The 16,939-nt window shown below is 32.5% G+C and overlaps 1 protein-coding gene across 2 annotated transcripts in view; it reads right to left on the bottom strand.

Moving 5' to 3' along the window:
- Gls (glutaminase) overlaps window positions 1–16,939 on the bottom strand; it is a 66,508-nt gene that overhangs the window by 39,877 nt on the left and 9,692 nt on the right. For both annotated transcript variants that reach the window (XM_028765558.1, XM_028765557.1), the window contains exons 2-7: window positions 15,350–15,446; window positions 14,891–15,012; window positions 10,491–10,620; window positions 9,645–9,724; window positions 7,808–7,971; window positions 1,206–1,264 (exon numbers count right to left, since the gene is read on the bottom strand). In XM_028765558.1, the coding sequence (XP_028621391.1) occupies window positions 1,206–1,264; window positions 7,808–7,971; window positions 9,645–9,724; window positions 10,491–10,620; window positions 14,891–15,012; window positions 15,350–15,446 (652 nt within the window). The remainder of the gene's footprint in view (window positions 1–1,205; window positions 1,265–7,807; window positions 7,972–9,644; window positions 9,725–10,490; window positions 10,621–14,890; window positions 15,013–15,349; window positions 15,447–16,939) is intronic.

The raw sequence follows: 16,939 nt of genomic DNA, 5'->3' as shown, positions 1-16,939 counted from the left end.
TACTGAACTCAATTATAAAGGCCCATTTTTCTATGTATATTTCCATACTTAAGACACCCAAAGGCAGAGTCTGCTTTGTATATAACTGCATTACTACTTTCTACAATAATATCTACCTTAGTGTAACTAGATAGCATAAACTAGCTACATTAAAGGATATCTGGCTATAAATCTACTTTATTAGAATTAAAAAAATTTAAGTAGGCCAATGCTTATAAGTCATTGCCCTAAAATAGACATATATTCTTAAGATAGTAATTTTCTGCTTTAAAAGTCACTGACAGTTAACATAGACTTCTAGTATAGCAATTAAATGAATTTCTGTAACTGGACTCTAAGCCTGTAATTTACCGTTCAGCATTCTGTATGTATTCAGAGTACCCCATCTACAGTAATGCATGTACAAATCCATGAGTTATGTTTGATTCTAACCTGGAATAGACAGGCACAAATTTATTGGGAAACATCTAAGTGTCCCAAACACAAAATAAATGGAGAAACACCTGAAATTGTGTGAAAATCTACCACACAACAGAACCATTTTGAAATACTTATTTCAAAACTTTAGCTTCCAATTATTGATACAAACACTAACATAAATAAGTCAACATACAATGAAAACATCAAAACTTAAGTAATGTAATAATTGGAAGAAGCCTTACTTTTTTTACTTATGATATGATGTAAGTAAAACAAATGAAACAAATTTAAATGAGAACTGTGATCCCAGCTTATGAGGATAAAACAATGCATTGTTTTTAATATAATAAATGTTTTGTTCTAAACTTAAATATTTGCTCCCACATTTATTAATAAAAATATCATATAGTAAAATGCTTCTGTTATTATTTATTCTTTCTAGAAGCAAAAAAGAAAAATTATTTAAAACATTAGAAAGAAACACCTCAACTTCCACTGATCTGTAAAGTTCTTAAATCTGTGCCAAAGCTTTATATCCAGAAGTTAACTAACAGCTGGGATTCATGATTTTCCCAACAAATGGCTGGGAGTCATGTTTTTCAGTTTTGTCCTTGAAATGACATGGGGGGGGAATAAATAAAATTCTTAACCCAATATAATAAAACTATTTTCTTAATTCCAAGAGAAAATTTATCATCATAGTCCTACATAAAAAATACAAAATATATGTTTATTCCTTATTTATTAAAAAATTACTAGGTTAAAAGGAAATGTCAACATTTTACCTTTATTAGTGAAGTCACAACAATTGCTCCAGCATTCACCATAGGATTATGTGGTTTATCTGTAAAACATAATAGTGACAGCATTGTTTCAAATACTCGGTTCCACTTCCTTGGATGTGTGCATACTTTTCTGCAAGGAGCATTGTTTGGAGTAAGATACATATCAAAACAGTTGTTCACACCCTGAATTATGCTATGATAATCACATAGTAAAACAAGAATTAACAGAACATTCTGCAAAAAGTAATGTTAAAAGTAAATCCAAATACTGTAATCCTGCCATTTCACTCAATTTTTCTGTATGTATGTAAATAGAAACCAAATCTGTATCTCAAAGACATAACAACTGAACGTATCTCAAAGTTACTATTATTAAAGCTCAAAAATGCATACAAATAGCTAATATCTACTAAGTACTTGGATAATATTACCATATTAAAAATAATCTTTGAAAAAGCTCATCTGGCATAATCCCAATTTACCTTTTGAAAACATTTTTGTACTTATGCAAATGTATGCATGTGTATACATGTACATGTATATAGACACTGAAGAAGAAAATACAAATACTAGTGATATGCCTAAAATGGTAAGATTTCAGGAGATTTAAATTGTATTCTCTACACTTTCAACACTTCTTGACAGTAAAGGATACATATTTCATTAATTTTTAAAAAGAATTATTTTTATTTTATATCTTTGCCTACATGTATGGATGTGCACCACAGGCACACTTGGTATCTAAAGAGGCCAGAAGAAGCTGTCAGATCCCCTGGAACTGGAATTAAGACAGTTGTGAGCGGCCATGTTCCTGCTAGAGACCAAACCTGGGTCCTCTTCAAGAACAGCATGTGCCCTTAAAAGTTTTAAGTAACTTAAACTTTTATGTTCACCCATAATCTTACTTTCTTTTAATTCTTTAGTAGAATTTTAGAAGCTTAACTTATTACATTACCATTCATTACACAGCTAATTGTGAACAAAAAACTCTTGGGTACAGACATTCTTGGGTCTAGACATTGGGTAAAACATTCTTTCTAGCAAGGCATGGTGGTGCATTTTCTAATCCCAGCACTCAGGATTAGAGTTCAAAGCTACATGAGCTCCTGCCTCAAAACAAACTCACAAAAGAAACTTCTATTTGTGAGAGTGACTTCATGGATAAGCTTACCGAACCTGACAATCCTAGCACACACATTATCTGTATTACATTAGAGTCTCCTTGAATCTAGCAAGTTACATTCCACAAGACAAGCCTCTAAGCTCACACTGTGAGCTTTGAAAAAGCAGTCAAACAGTTCCTCAAAGCAGTAAACACAGAGAGTCACCATGGGACCCAGCCATTCCTCTCAGCTATATAACCATGAGAATAAGTCTAATATCCCTTCAGCTGAAAGGTAGATAAACTGGTCTTATCATGATGGTATAATTATCAAAGGAAATAAAATCATAACATGCGTGAACCTTTTACATACTAAGCTAAGGAAAGTTAGTCATAAAGGAACAAATATAAGTGATTCCATTTATCTGAAGTTTCTCAAATAAATCTATAGACAAGAATAGATTGCTAGATTTCAAGGCCAAAACAAACCACCACCAACATCAACAAAACAAAAACAAAAAACCAAAAACAGTGAATAATCACAGATGAATATGGAATTTTGTTTTGCAGATGGTCAAAATGTCCCAAATTTACTGAATGATGATTTCAAAATCCTAGGACTATATAGTTAAAAGTTACTGAATTCTATACTTTTGTTCCTGTCATTTGCTTTGAAACAGTGTAACTCGAGCTGTTCTCAATCTCATGCCTCTTGTGTACAACTGAGAGCTGAGAGCACACGTGCACATCTCCAGTGTCAAACGGTACACTCTGAATAGAAAAAAAATGCTATTTATGAATTGTATCATTCTTACTTTTATCATCTGAAAAAAATATGAATGGCTTTCACTTTGGTGTCTTCAGACACATAGACTATACTCTGCTCACATGCAGCCTTCTCTCCGGCTGCCGTCCCATCCCCATTAGCCCTTTCATTTGATGTCTCTTAAATATCTAGACTCTGCATAAGAGAAAGCATGTAGTTTTAGATATTTTTCACTTAAAAAAATCGAGAGAGGTTTAATTGTGTAAACCATACTCCATTTCCTTCAATGGAGAGATAACAATTCAAAAATCATCCTTTAAAATTGCACACGTTACATGTTGGATCCAGAAATCCTTTTGAGCAAATGTCTGCAAAGGGAATGATGACTTTATCCTGGAGGCGTCATTCTTCTGTGTTCATTCTGTCACTTATTCATCAGAACTAAGACATGAGATTGACATATATAGGTCTACCAGTGGATCAAAGAATCAAGAAAATATATATAAAAAAGGAATATTATTCAGCCTTAAAAAATAAGAAAACATCTCATTTACAGTAACACAAATAGTAAAACCAGGTACAGAAAAACAAATCTTTTATGTAGGCTCTAAACATGTGGAACTCAAAGAAACAGAAAATGATAGTTGCTAGCATGGCTGTAGGGGTAGGAGAAAAATGGGGAAATATTGACTGAAGAGCAAAATTAAAATGAGATGAGGGCAAGACCAAGTTATCTACTAGATTATAATAATACACTTCAAAATTGCTAAAAACAGTTTTGTGTTCTTGCTACAAATAAAGTCTGAAACAGTTCATGACTATTTGATTCATCTTTCTATGGTGCAAAGCACATGTACTTCATCAATGCTTATAATTGTTAATTAAAGTAAGAAAAACTACATTCTAAGTTATTTACCATAAAGACTGGTTCTAAATATTAAAAGTCTGTTGTTAAAAATCTAAACACTGTAATATAGAAAGATTTTACTTTCCCCAAATAATGCTGAACAAAAGAAATATGATTTCCCTAAACATATATACAATGGTATCACTTGCTTTCTCTGAAGAATGGTATATTATATGTGTTTGTATATCAAGATGAAATAAAAAATGCAAAATACTTCCAAATATTATCAACCTGAAAGAAAAGTCCCAAGCAAAGGAAAAGCAGAGTACAGAACTCAATAGTGAAATTACTCTACATATGTAGTTATATAAAACCTTGTTAATCTATTATTTCAGATTTCTCTCTTTGTTTTATATAATCTCAGGTTTAAATCCTTGGAGCTAGAAGGCAACCAATGTGTGTATATCAATACACACTCAAGAATTTGATAAGTATCAAGCAAATGCTACATGAATTGCACCCAAGACTTTTTCAAAGAACAACAAATTATTTCACAGCAGGTGATCTACTGATTCCTCTTCAACGTTGGTTCAGAGTCAAATGTCTAAAGTAGAAACTGGTAAGAAGAGCAGCATTACTGCAATGCCAAAGCACTCTAAGACTTAGGAACATGAACCTCTTGTTTTCTGAAGTAAGGTAGAAATGAAAAAGCCAATTTTAAATTTTTTCCTCAGTTATTGGCAACAGAAATAACAACTCTGATACCATTTAAAATACTTTTACAACACATATTAGAGCTTGGCACACCAGAAAACTGAACACATGAAACACTGCAATTTATGGATAGGATCTTCATTTTAACAAATATCTATTTGAACTTTGCAATAAACAATGCATGGAACATTCTTTCCTATGTTTTTATCTTCTACTTTTACTTTTCTACTTACTATACATAGCTCAATTTTACAGTGCTCACTTACATTCTCCCCAATCACTGAAACTCCATTCTTTCCCATTAACTCAGCTCTATCATCTTACAAAAACTAACTCTTCTCTGTCAAATCCTGTATAAATATAACATATTTTGGCTTTGCTAATTAAAGATCACTAACAATATGCAAAACTTGAATTGTCTTCTAAATTCCCTATCAGAGGTAGTATGATTATGAAAAGCTTAACTCTGCCTCCTAAAATCCTGTATCACATGAACTTTGTAAATCTTTCAGTATTAGCTAAATAAATTACTCCAAGAATCAAATCCCTTGCCGCCTTGAGCTGATTACCCAACAAGGCTATATAAATATTAGTCGGCTAACCTAATCCCTATAGGGTAGAAAAGCATGGGGCAAGCATGATGGCTTGACGGGGTAAGTACTTGTTCTGTAAGCCTGAGGTCCTGTGTCTGATCACTGGAACCTATGTAAAAGTATACCTGACTCCACAAAGTTGTCCTCTGGCCTTCGTATGTACACTGTGGTATGCATATACTCATCACCTCATATCACACATGTACATACCATATAATAAAATCAAATTAAACCTTCCCTAAGAGATGTTTTCCAAAACTGTCATCAAAATAAACTTGTTTCCTCACTCACGGATGACAGAAAGTACCAGCCAACTCCAACTACAGGACAAACATTATTTATACTTTACTCTTCAAAAGTACATGTAATTACAGAGTAACTACCACCATCGCTTACCTATTTATCATATTTACATTACTTTACTCTTATAATCTTACATAGCAAGAGTGATATTTTTAAACATATAACTCTGAATACAGTTACAAACACATTTGTTTCTTCACTATAAATAGTAAAATTTTAAAAATGAGAAAGATCTCCAAACTGTTTTGTGTTGGGGCTGATATAAAACCAAGACTGAATAGCACAGCATCCCTTGAGAACTTGGCAAGGCTGATAGACAAGCCCTCTTTTTAAGTTTTATATTTTAATTCTTATGAGAAACCAGTACTAAACAAAATCTTGAGTTCTCAACACAATTTTCTTATACATTACAGACCATGCCAAGAATAACTTACACTTTTAAAAACTATACATGAATATGGCACAAATTTTATTAATAAATGGTAAGTTCATTTACCCCAACCCTCATTTTATTTTTTTCTCCCAATAGAAATTTTAAGTTTCTCAAAAGAAGATTTTGTTATTTTACATGTATAGATGTTTTCCCTGTATGTATGTATGTCTCTGCACCATGTGTGTGCCTGGTGGTGAAAGAGGCTAGAAGAAGGTATCAGATTCCCTGGAACTGTGCACAGTTGTTAAGCCACCATATGGTGCTGGGAAACAAGTTATTTTGGAAGACTAGCCAGTACTCTTAACCACTGAATCATCTCAACAGCCCCCCCAAAAGATTTCTAACATTCAAATTCCTACATTTGTTTTAGATATTTAAATACCTTCCTTCAAATCGATGTATCTGCCAAAATCACTTACTCTTGCTTGCTTTCCAAAGGAAAATACTGATTATACTATAAAATGTCTTATCTACTGGGAATAACAGAATGAGTACCTTCATTAAACCTGGATGTCAATGAGACTAATAAATAAGAAATTTTGAAATATAATATCCTAAATGAAGGTGCCAAAATATGCTAATTTTCAAAACTCAGCACAAAGATTATGGTAAAATACAGATAAAAACTGTTCGAAAAAATATAGAATATATCAGTTGTGACTTCATTTGAAGAATTAATAAAACAGAGACATTTCACTTTTTTAATTTGACAAAAGAAAACAGTTTATCTTTTACAATTTTTCTAAACTTTATGTGCTTCCTTTAATTCTGTACCTCAAATCATCAACTAACTAGTAACCTTACACATACTTCAGGATAAACCCAAAAGGCACCCTTACTGAATGAAGTCAAGTTACTGGTGACTCAGATTTAAAACCTCTGTGACTGAAATATTGTCTACCTTTGTGTTCCTTCCTTGTTGAATGCCTGTAACTTGAGTAGCAAGACTTAGTAATCCAATTACCTGATCTAAGATACTTCTTCCAAATAGCAAATATTATGAAGGAGAAAGACCAAAGTCATAGAAACAAATCCCACTATATTATTTATCATTAAAGCCACAGTACATGAATACAATATATCCTCGAATTTCTACCCACAGCCCATACACAACTGTCCTCAAGTATGAAAGCAGTACATGAAACATCCATACATTATGTGAATATGAAAAAAGAGAACCACCACTCTATTAGAACTTGCTTGGTCAGAAGAAGCCATGCTATTTCCTTTCTGTGTTTCCTTTCATAGTGTATTAGTGACATTTATTTCAACACAGACTGATTCATATATTTTATGGGCAAATGAGGGTCCAAACTCTAGCCTGAAAATGGTCAGGATGCCGAATCTAGCTAGCTGTTTCACCTTTGCCAAACAAAACATAATAGTTATGACTATCCCAGACTATTAGCTGCTTCCACTGGGTTGTTCTTAAGTAAATTCTAGACGTTTTCAAGCATTGACAGAATCCCCGATAGGTGACAACAATGAGCTCTTATTTATAAATGTACAGTGTCTCTTATGCATCTAAGGTTACCCTCAAATTTATTATGCAGCCAAGGATGGTCTTGATCTCCCGGTCCTTCTCACTCCATTTCCTAATTGCTGGGATTACAAGGGTGCACTGTGCCCAACTGTGGAAGGTATTCCTTGCCCTTATCTCTCTACTCCTTTTGCTAATGGCACAAGATAACCTAAAATAACCAATTTAAAAAGTAGACGATTAAACTATCTCTAAAAAATAAAAAAAAACCTCTATGGCATAAATTTAAAAGTAGGAAAAGGTTTTTTCAAAAGCAGATTTCAAATTACTGAGATTTTCTAGCCAATTTGTAGGTACTCCTTACCATCTTCATTCAAAAAGAGTTTGTTGAATCTTAATCCACTTGGCTCCTTCCCAACATAGCGATGCACATACTCAGTCCCCAGGTCATTAACAGCAATTGCATATTTCAGGGGTTTTACACAGGACTGAAGACAAAAGGGAACTTTGGTATCTCCAATAGAATGCCTATTAAAGTAGATTTTAAAAACAATTACCATCAACCACAAACTGTTGTATTATTAATTCTAATTATAAATATTTTCCCATAATTCAACCATAAATGTTTACGTCAACATTAGAGAGATGGCTTGCTAGATGATGCTGTAGTATAGGTGGCCAGCACCAAGCCTGACCCGGAACCTACATGATAGAGACAGAATAGACTCCTACAGGTTATCCTTTCATCTCCACAGGCATATACATATGTAAACATTACAAAAAGATTATGTTTAAGAGGGACACTGCAAAAAAAAATGGCAAAAGCTTAAAGTACTCAATAGAATAACAGTTTTATTAAATGTTAAATGATTTTTATCCTACTTCAGAGTAAACTAGCTCTTTAAAAAATTACTTCTTAAAAAATTAATGTTTAATTATAATAAAAATTTATGTTTTTTATTATAACTTAAGAACAACTCAGATTAGATAATTAAAATCAGAAACAGATAAAAAAGTTTTAAATCATATCTTCAAAAGAGAAGTCTCCAATTCTAGGTTTTCCTGACTTGTAGTCTTAGTAAGCTTTAGGGCACTACCAGGCATAGTGGGCATGCCTGTGATCAAATAGATACAGGTATGACGATATAAAGTCTGAGAATAGCCTTGGCAACAAAGTAAGTTTTAGGCGAGCCCAGCTACATAAAGAAGCTGGCTCAAAATTGGGGGGAAAAAGGAATGAAATTATATCATTAATATAAATTCATCAAGCTATATATACAGCAATACCAGTTGTATACATTTTTATGTTAAGCTATATTTTCATTTTAAAAAGTAATTTAAGGAAGGATTATATTTCTAAGCTAATTTTTTTCAGTAGGAAAACCAGAAATGGCATAATTCTTCTGATATCCAAATTAGAGCTTGACAATAAACCCTTAATGTCTGACTTCCAACTAAATTAAAATATACTTTGCATTGACTTGTGTAGACATTTTTGCATACGTGCAGGTGCATGTGTATACACACCTGTGAGGAGGCCAACATTAATTTTCCCTCCTCTGTTCTCCAGTTTATTGAGACAGGATATGTTGCTGAACATGGAGCTTATCTATTCCCAGTTAGCAGCTTGCAAAGGACCTCTCTCTGCCTTCCTCATAATTGCTAGAATTATAGGGAGCCACTATATTTGCCTAAGATTTTGTGCCACAGACTTCAAGTCCAGCCTTCACACTTGCAAGTCACGCACTTTATTCATTAAGCCATCTTTTCCCAAGCCCAGAAAGTACTATTCTTGAAAGTAACAATCTCACAGTTTAGCATTTTCCAAAAGCCTTTTATAATTTAGGTTTTTTTTTTAAAAAAATAAAATTATTTTCTTTATAGTTCCCCTTCAGCATAAAATGTTCTGATAATTATGCAAAAAATCCTCATTTGTTAGCAGCTTACTTAAAATACAAACACTTCTCAAATATGCATTTATAAAAGACTGTGCTTTGCCAACTGACTTTCACTTTGCAAATTATTGATGGATAATGAGATAGATTATGCCACATAAGTTTAAGGCCAGCCTCAGTTGCACAGTGAGTTCAAGGGCCAGACCAGGCTTCAAAGCCTCAAAATAAAAATTATCTTCCTTTTTCGCTCATAAAACAAAATTCAAGACTTAAAGCTGTTCTTCATAGACTTTAAAATAAACTTACCTTTGCCCGTCTATGGTACAGACAGATACACCCCACAAATCAGGACTGAATTTGGCCAGTTGAGGAATATAATCAGCAACCTGTCCAAAATATTAGAAAGTCATTAAGAGATACAATACAGATAATGTGTTTGCTCTCACCAATCACTGGTTTTGTTGTTTTAGTGTACTCTGGAGCTGATTCAGCCTGTCTTAATGATGCTTGTAAAAACTAAGAATACTCATCTATAAACTTGAGTATTTGCATGACATTAGGTGACTTTTCTACCATTCTGATTTTTAATGCAATCTTACTTCTTAAAAATTCAGATAATTTAAAACAAGAACTTAAAGACTTTTAAAAAAAAAAAAAGCTTGCAACCAACCTTATAAAACTGAGAGTAGAAATGTTTACTTAATATTAATGGGTATCAAATCTGTAAAAATGTGAAATAAAGTCATTTTACTAATTTGAAAATACGAAGCCACTTCAGTCATCTCCAAATTTAAAAACAAAAAATTTAGCTGGGAATGATGGCACATGCCTTTAATCATAGCACTGAAGAGGCAGAAGCAGAACTCTGTTGAGTTCTAGGCCAGCCTGGTCTACAAAGCAAGTTCCAGGACAGCCAGGTCTGCAAAACAGAGAAACTCTACCGCAAATATCCAACACCCACGCCCTGCCCAAAACTTTAAACTCGGTTTCATTCTAGGCAAAATAACAAAGGGTTAAATACTTATACTAATTTAAAAGCACTGAATTTACAGGCTTGACTCACTGAGTTTTTTAATTTGGAAGTAGAATATCCAGGTTTATTTTTTTATATGAAACATTTATATTAGGAAAATATGTGTATCCAAACCTTACCTTCCCTCCAGACTGCTTTTTAGCACTTTCATATAACTCATCGATGTGTGAGGTAAAAGACATAAAGTCAGGAATGACAAACTTTCTTCTAAATGCCTGTGTCAACAAAACAATGTTGCTCTGAACACACCTGTGGAATGTGATAGAAAAACAGAGTGGGTACCTTTCAGTTATTGGCAGCCACTTAATAAAAGAATATTAATCAGTATCAATAAACCATATACTTATACAAGTCAAATTTAAAACATATTTTTCCTATGTTTTCTCTCCTTCTAGCTTATCCTGAACAAATAAGAAATAAACATGCCTAAAATTTTGTCAGATACTAAAATGGTAATGCATCCTTTGAAGTTTAAGTATTGTAAAAAATTTTGCATCCTACTAAAATTAATAAATACTAAACATGAGATTTGGTTAACAAAACTCAGCCTTTAAAACACCACAAATGAGATTATGAATATTTTTCAATTTTAAGTAACCTCTGACATACCCTTCTTAGTTCTTATATAATCACTGGGTAGTATTTCACTAAAAATTAAATTACAATATATTTTTTTAAAGATTTATTTATTTTTATTTATATGAGTACACTGAAACTGTCTTCAGACACACCAGAAGAGGGCATCGGATCCCATTACAGATGGTTGTGAGCCACCATGTGGTTGCTGGGAATTGAACTCAGGACTTCTGGAAGAGCAGTCAGTGCTCTTAACCGCTGAGCCATCTCTCCAGCCCAAATAACAATATTTTAATGTGTTTTTCCTGAACATTTTGAAAGCTTTGTAAGATAAAACCAATTTGGTTTGGTCAAACTCATCAATTTTCTTAAGTGAAAAATATGTTGACATGCTTATAATTTATGAAGTACTATAATAGGTTTTATATTACCAGAGCCAAATGTAACACATTACAGAAATGTTTCACTGTTAAAAAACCATTTTAAAGACACTGATGTGAACCAACATTCTGCTTTCTTCTGAAAAGGATTAAGCCAAAAACTAATGTGTTAATATAACCTAAAGTTTGTGTGTCACAGTATATTTTAAATTCTGAGCTAAAAACCATCTTAAAATTTCTGAGTACCAGTAATTCAGTCACAGAGTATGTAACTTACAAAAGATAAAATGAACGACAAGATACAACACCAACTACAATAATATTTTAAGGCAAGTCCCATAATAAGATTTAAAAAGAAAGAAAGAAATGTTAAAGTCAGACCATTGCTATGAGAAGTTACTTATGTAACTATATTCCTCACAGATAAATAATTACACTATATTAGCATGTTTTGAGGAAAAAGAAAACAATAGGCACTATTAATGATCTTATTTAACCTTAAAAATACCAATACTTTCTGAAGAATTTCCCTGCTTTACAGACAAGCAAATGAAATTAAGAAGCTGGGTAATGCACTAAAAAAAAATCACTGATTAAATATTTAACTTTTATGTATCTCAAACAGCTTCTAAAATTCAATTTTCAAAAATCAAAGTTGCAAGGAAAATACAACTAGCATACTTTTCTCAAATAAGAAAGCTAAAGTAATTCCTAAAAAGTACTTATTTTTAAATGTATTTCGTTTTTAAGAAGCTACAAATAAAACATGAGAAATACCAAGCAAATTTAAATTATCAACTCACTACTACCCCCCCTTCCCCAAACCCCAACACAGACAAATATTTCAAATGTTTAAAACTATTCAGGAGGCTAGAGAGATGGCTCAGTGTTTAAGAGCACTGACTGCTCTTCCAGAGGACTTTGGTTCAATTCCCAGCACCCACATAATGGCTCACAGCTGTCTGGTACACCAATTCCAGGAAATATGATGCCCTCTATTGGTCTCTACAGGCATTGCATGCATGTGGTGCTCAGACATACCTGCAGGCAAAACAGCATACACATAAATCTCAAAATAAAATAAACAAAACTAATCAGCACCTTTAAAGAGGATTTATAGTCAACAGAACAGTACACAGAATTTTGGGTATAGTGTGTATTTGTTTGTTGGTTCTAGCATATTAGTAAAAACCATGTGGAAATAGCCTTAAATGGTTAAGTTATCATGATAAAGACAATTTCAGCCTTCAGAAGACTCCAACTACAGATAATGACAGTGTTCAAATAGTAAAAATTTTTGTGGAAATTATTTTAATGTAGATGTCATCAGTGTACTAGAAAATATAAATTATTTAAAATGAATTCTGAGGAAAAATACTTTTGCCTTTCCACAGGTAAGTATGTTTCTGCGCTTTGTTCACCATTACTTTCTGGACACAGGTCTTACAAATACAATGTACATTAATATTAAAAAATTTTTCTCACATAATTTTTCATTAGTAATATTTAAGGTTTTAGAAACCAAATAATTACAAATGCAAACCATTTGCTGCCTCTAAGTAAACGATTCTTAAAATATGGTCACACATAAAAACAGTTGTTATATTTCTATAGTTTAACAATGAATGAACAAGTGAATGAAGAACTTGATGTTAGCACAAATATTTTCTTCCTCTTGTAATTTTAATGAGTATTAATACAAAAATGACGACTATATAGATAGGCATAGGGAGTTCTCCAACTTTCAAAAGATATAATTCATTTATCCATGCTTTTAAAAAGTCACATACAATACTGGTTTCTCATTTTGAGAAAACAGAATTATCTATAATTATAATTATCTATAATTATAACTTCTCTAAGAAAAAAGGAATGTCATTCCAGCAACATGGAATGATACTGTTTATTTTTGGCTCCCCAATGAGATAACTTCTTATAATTGAAATCAGAAGGAATTTCTCTGGAGTCATCACCTTTCAAAGTGACCTGGAAAAGCTCCTAGTAAGAGGTTCTAAGTTACCTCATTCTAGAAATGAAAAGGAAAAACCCTTTGTCTATGTCCTGCAACACAGACTACTGTGTTGTTTTCATGTCAAGTCAGAGACTGCCTACATTATAATCATAGTTTTGTAAAACTCGAGTTTGTGTCTAAAGTTATAATTATTATAGATCAATTCAATTACAAATAGTTTTATGATAGTGGTTCCTTAGGTTCATAATTGAGGGAAACATTTAAATTGCTTTTAATTTCATAATGAAACAATGTTCATAAAGCACATTTTAATGAAGGTTTAAATGTGCAAATTAGTGATTCCCTTAAAAATTACAAAGCCAGTTCTCTATACATTTTACAATCCAATCTACCATCAATTAACTATACTCACAGATAAACTAAAATAACTTCTCCGAAAGCACCATAATCAAGAAAGAGTATGTTGCACAGATAGTTCCTAAGACAGATCCTTACTACAAAAGCATAAATAAATCTAGAGGTGAATTCATTCCCTTCACAAAATGAACAGATCAACAGACTTAAATTCTTAATATCAATTGCAAAGTAAGCTTAACAGCTATACTTTAAAGTTGGCTGCATTAAGAGAACTAAGAGTCTTGGTTCAAAATTGGCAGACATCTCACAAGCATGACAAAAACTTCAGAGAATCTTATTTAAATACTGATCCCTTCTAGGGACTCCAGGATATTCCCAGGGGAGATCTAGAACAAATCATTCAATATACCAAAGAAAATGTAATTAAAAATTCTCTCTCTCTCTCTCTCTCTCTCTCTCTCTCTCTCTCTCTCTCTCATTTCTCACTCACTCACTCACTCACTCACTCACTCAAAATTAAATACAGAAATTCTTTAGATGCACCTCAACTGAAACCTGTGGTTTAGGAAAAACAAAAACTACTGTCTTATAGTCGTTTATAATTTTACGCTGCTTTCTATAAACTAATAAATTAAAACATTGACTCTTTAGCGTCAATTACAAACATGTTGACTAAAGCTTAAAGCAAACTGATACTCAGTAATGAAGATATGCTAATTCAGCAATGTCAAAATGTTCTCATCCAACCAAACCAAGGCTCATCTTCAAAGTCGTCTAAAGCTCTCACTATTTTACAAAAAAAGAAAAAGAAAACAGACCCAAAACATTCATTTAAACACTTGAAAAAGAGAACCAGGTGATGCAACTATGTGAATACAAGGACTACAGAACTGTCTGAAGTCCTCTCATGGTCAGCATCAAAATCACCCAGTGGAAATAAACTACAGACTAAACTGAAAAAGTCAGCAAATCATGCAGACAGAATAGAACAGCCAAACAATATAATCTCTAGGCACAAAACAACATTTATGGCTAACTTTCATTATAACCAATTTAAACCCAGTGTATAACAGAACCTTAATATATACTATCACTGTCTTCAAAGAAATAATATTTATAAATCCCTTTCTCAGTACACTATAATACCGGTTGTTAAAAGTAAAATTGTGTTTTAAAAGCAAAATCACCATACAGCATAGCAAATCACCATTAAAGGTTTGGCAGAAAGTTTTACTTTTTAAAAAGATCTTTGTCTAGCATGACACCATCTGACGTTGTCTGAAGAGTTAATCTTAACATATCCATACACTCTTTCAACCTGGGATCAGATGTTCGCAATCCTGTAGATTTGAGTGCCTGTTTTTAAAAAAATAAGAGTTTGTAAATATACAGCGCAGATAATGTACATGCTTATTCCAACTATAAGTTTCATTCCTATATATGGACGTTCTACTCAATACTTGGTCATGTATGTGGCATTTGTTTCACTATTATCCACTTTCTGGACAAGTTTCTCATTGTTTCCTTTTCTTTCATTACCTTGGAATGAGCATAATAAAAATTTGAAAACAAGAGAAACACTGTCAGTCAGAACCTACAAGTCAGTAAACTTTTAAGACCACATTTCAGCAATATTATATAATGGACTTAGTATTACATCTTCGAAAGTTCAGAGAAAAATAGAAAAACTTACTGTAATAAACTTGTGAACAGGTATCTTTTCTTGTCCTTCTGCAATTGTATAGAACAGCAAATCTTCCAAGCTAGGTAACAGACCCTGTTTTATTTTACTAAAGGAGGAGAAAAATAGTACAAAATTAATCCTTGTGTGAATATTCCAATCAAGCCCATTATTAAATAACCACTGTACCAGATGAAATAATACATTCATGAATACTATAACCATAATAAGCATTGATTCACCAAAATCAAATCAGTTCCATTAGAAACCACACTGGAAAAGTTAGAAAATATTTAGTAGTTTTCAATGTCAGATCATTTTTATTTTCATATATATATATATATATATATATGTAATTTTAAATCTAGGTTCTACTTATAAAATGTAGTATACCTCCTTCTGAAGTCTGGCTTATTTCACTTAACATAATGATTTCCAGTTAAATGCATTTTCCTTTAAAAGACTGTAAATGATTTCACTGTATTTTACAGCTCAATAAAATTCCACATAGATACACACAACATTCTCTTTATCTATCTACCTAATGGGCATCTACACAGATATACTTCCTAGCTATTATATGTAGATATATTCCTAGTAGTATATGTAGATATACTACTACAGCAATAGAAAACATGTGTGTGCAAGTATATCTATGGTTTGTTGACCTAGAGCCCTAAACAGAGAAATGACAATTCTTGCTAGCTGCCATATTGATTTCCATAGAGCCTACACAAGTTTCCATTCCCACCATCAATGAAAAGTTCCTTTCCCCCATTCTCACTTGTGTATGTTGTCTCTTTTTTTGATGACAGCTATTCTAATGGAGTGAGAATGAATCTCAAAAGCATTTGCATTTTGCATTTCTCTATTAGTTAAAAATGATAAACATTTTTATAAGTATTTATTAGTCATTTGTATTTCTTCTGAAATTGTCTGTTCAGTCATTTGCTGGTTAGATAGTTTGGATTTTAGTGTATAAGTCGGGCAGTTCTTCATATATCTTAGGTGTTAGTATCCTATCTGATGCATAGTTGGCAAGGTTTCTAGTTCCATCCATTCAGTAGGCCATCTCTTGACTCTGCTATTTTCCTTTTGTTCTACAAAAGAATATTTTCATGTAATTGCATTTTTTAATTCTTCAAGTCCTATTCAGAAAGCACTTGACCATGCTCATGCTTAATTTCAGAGTTTTAGTTCTTAAGTCTTTGATATACTTTGAATTAAAGTTTGTACAGAGTAAGAGATATCATGGTTCTCTACACAGAAATACAGTTCCCCAGTTTCATTTTTAAAGGTCAGCGTTGTCAGGTTTTGAAATTTTGATTCCCAACAGATAGCTAACGCTTTACATATCTGCTAGAGTTGGTATCTTTTCTATCAAGCATATTCCAGTTTAATCACTCATTATTAATCAGAGTTCAGGAGATGCTTAGGTAGGAGTAAACACTTGATGTACCTCTATAAGATATTCAAATAGTGACCCTAATGGTAAAATCTGTAAGAGACATATACAAATCCTTGAACCCTGACTACTATGTAATCCAAAGGCTATTTAATTAAACTTCCTACAATTCAGAGAAAGAAGGATCTAGAGTCTAC

The sequence above is a fragment of the Grammomys surdaster genome, unplaced genomic scaffold (assembly GCF_004785775.1).
Source record: "Grammomys surdaster isolate TR1022 unplaced genomic scaffold, NIH_TR_1.0 165, whole genome shotgun sequence".
Lineage (NCBI taxonomy): Eukaryota > Metazoa > Chordata > Mammalia > Rodentia > Muridae > Grammomys > Grammomys surdaster.
This window is presented reverse-complemented; position numbering and strand designations above follow the sequence as displayed.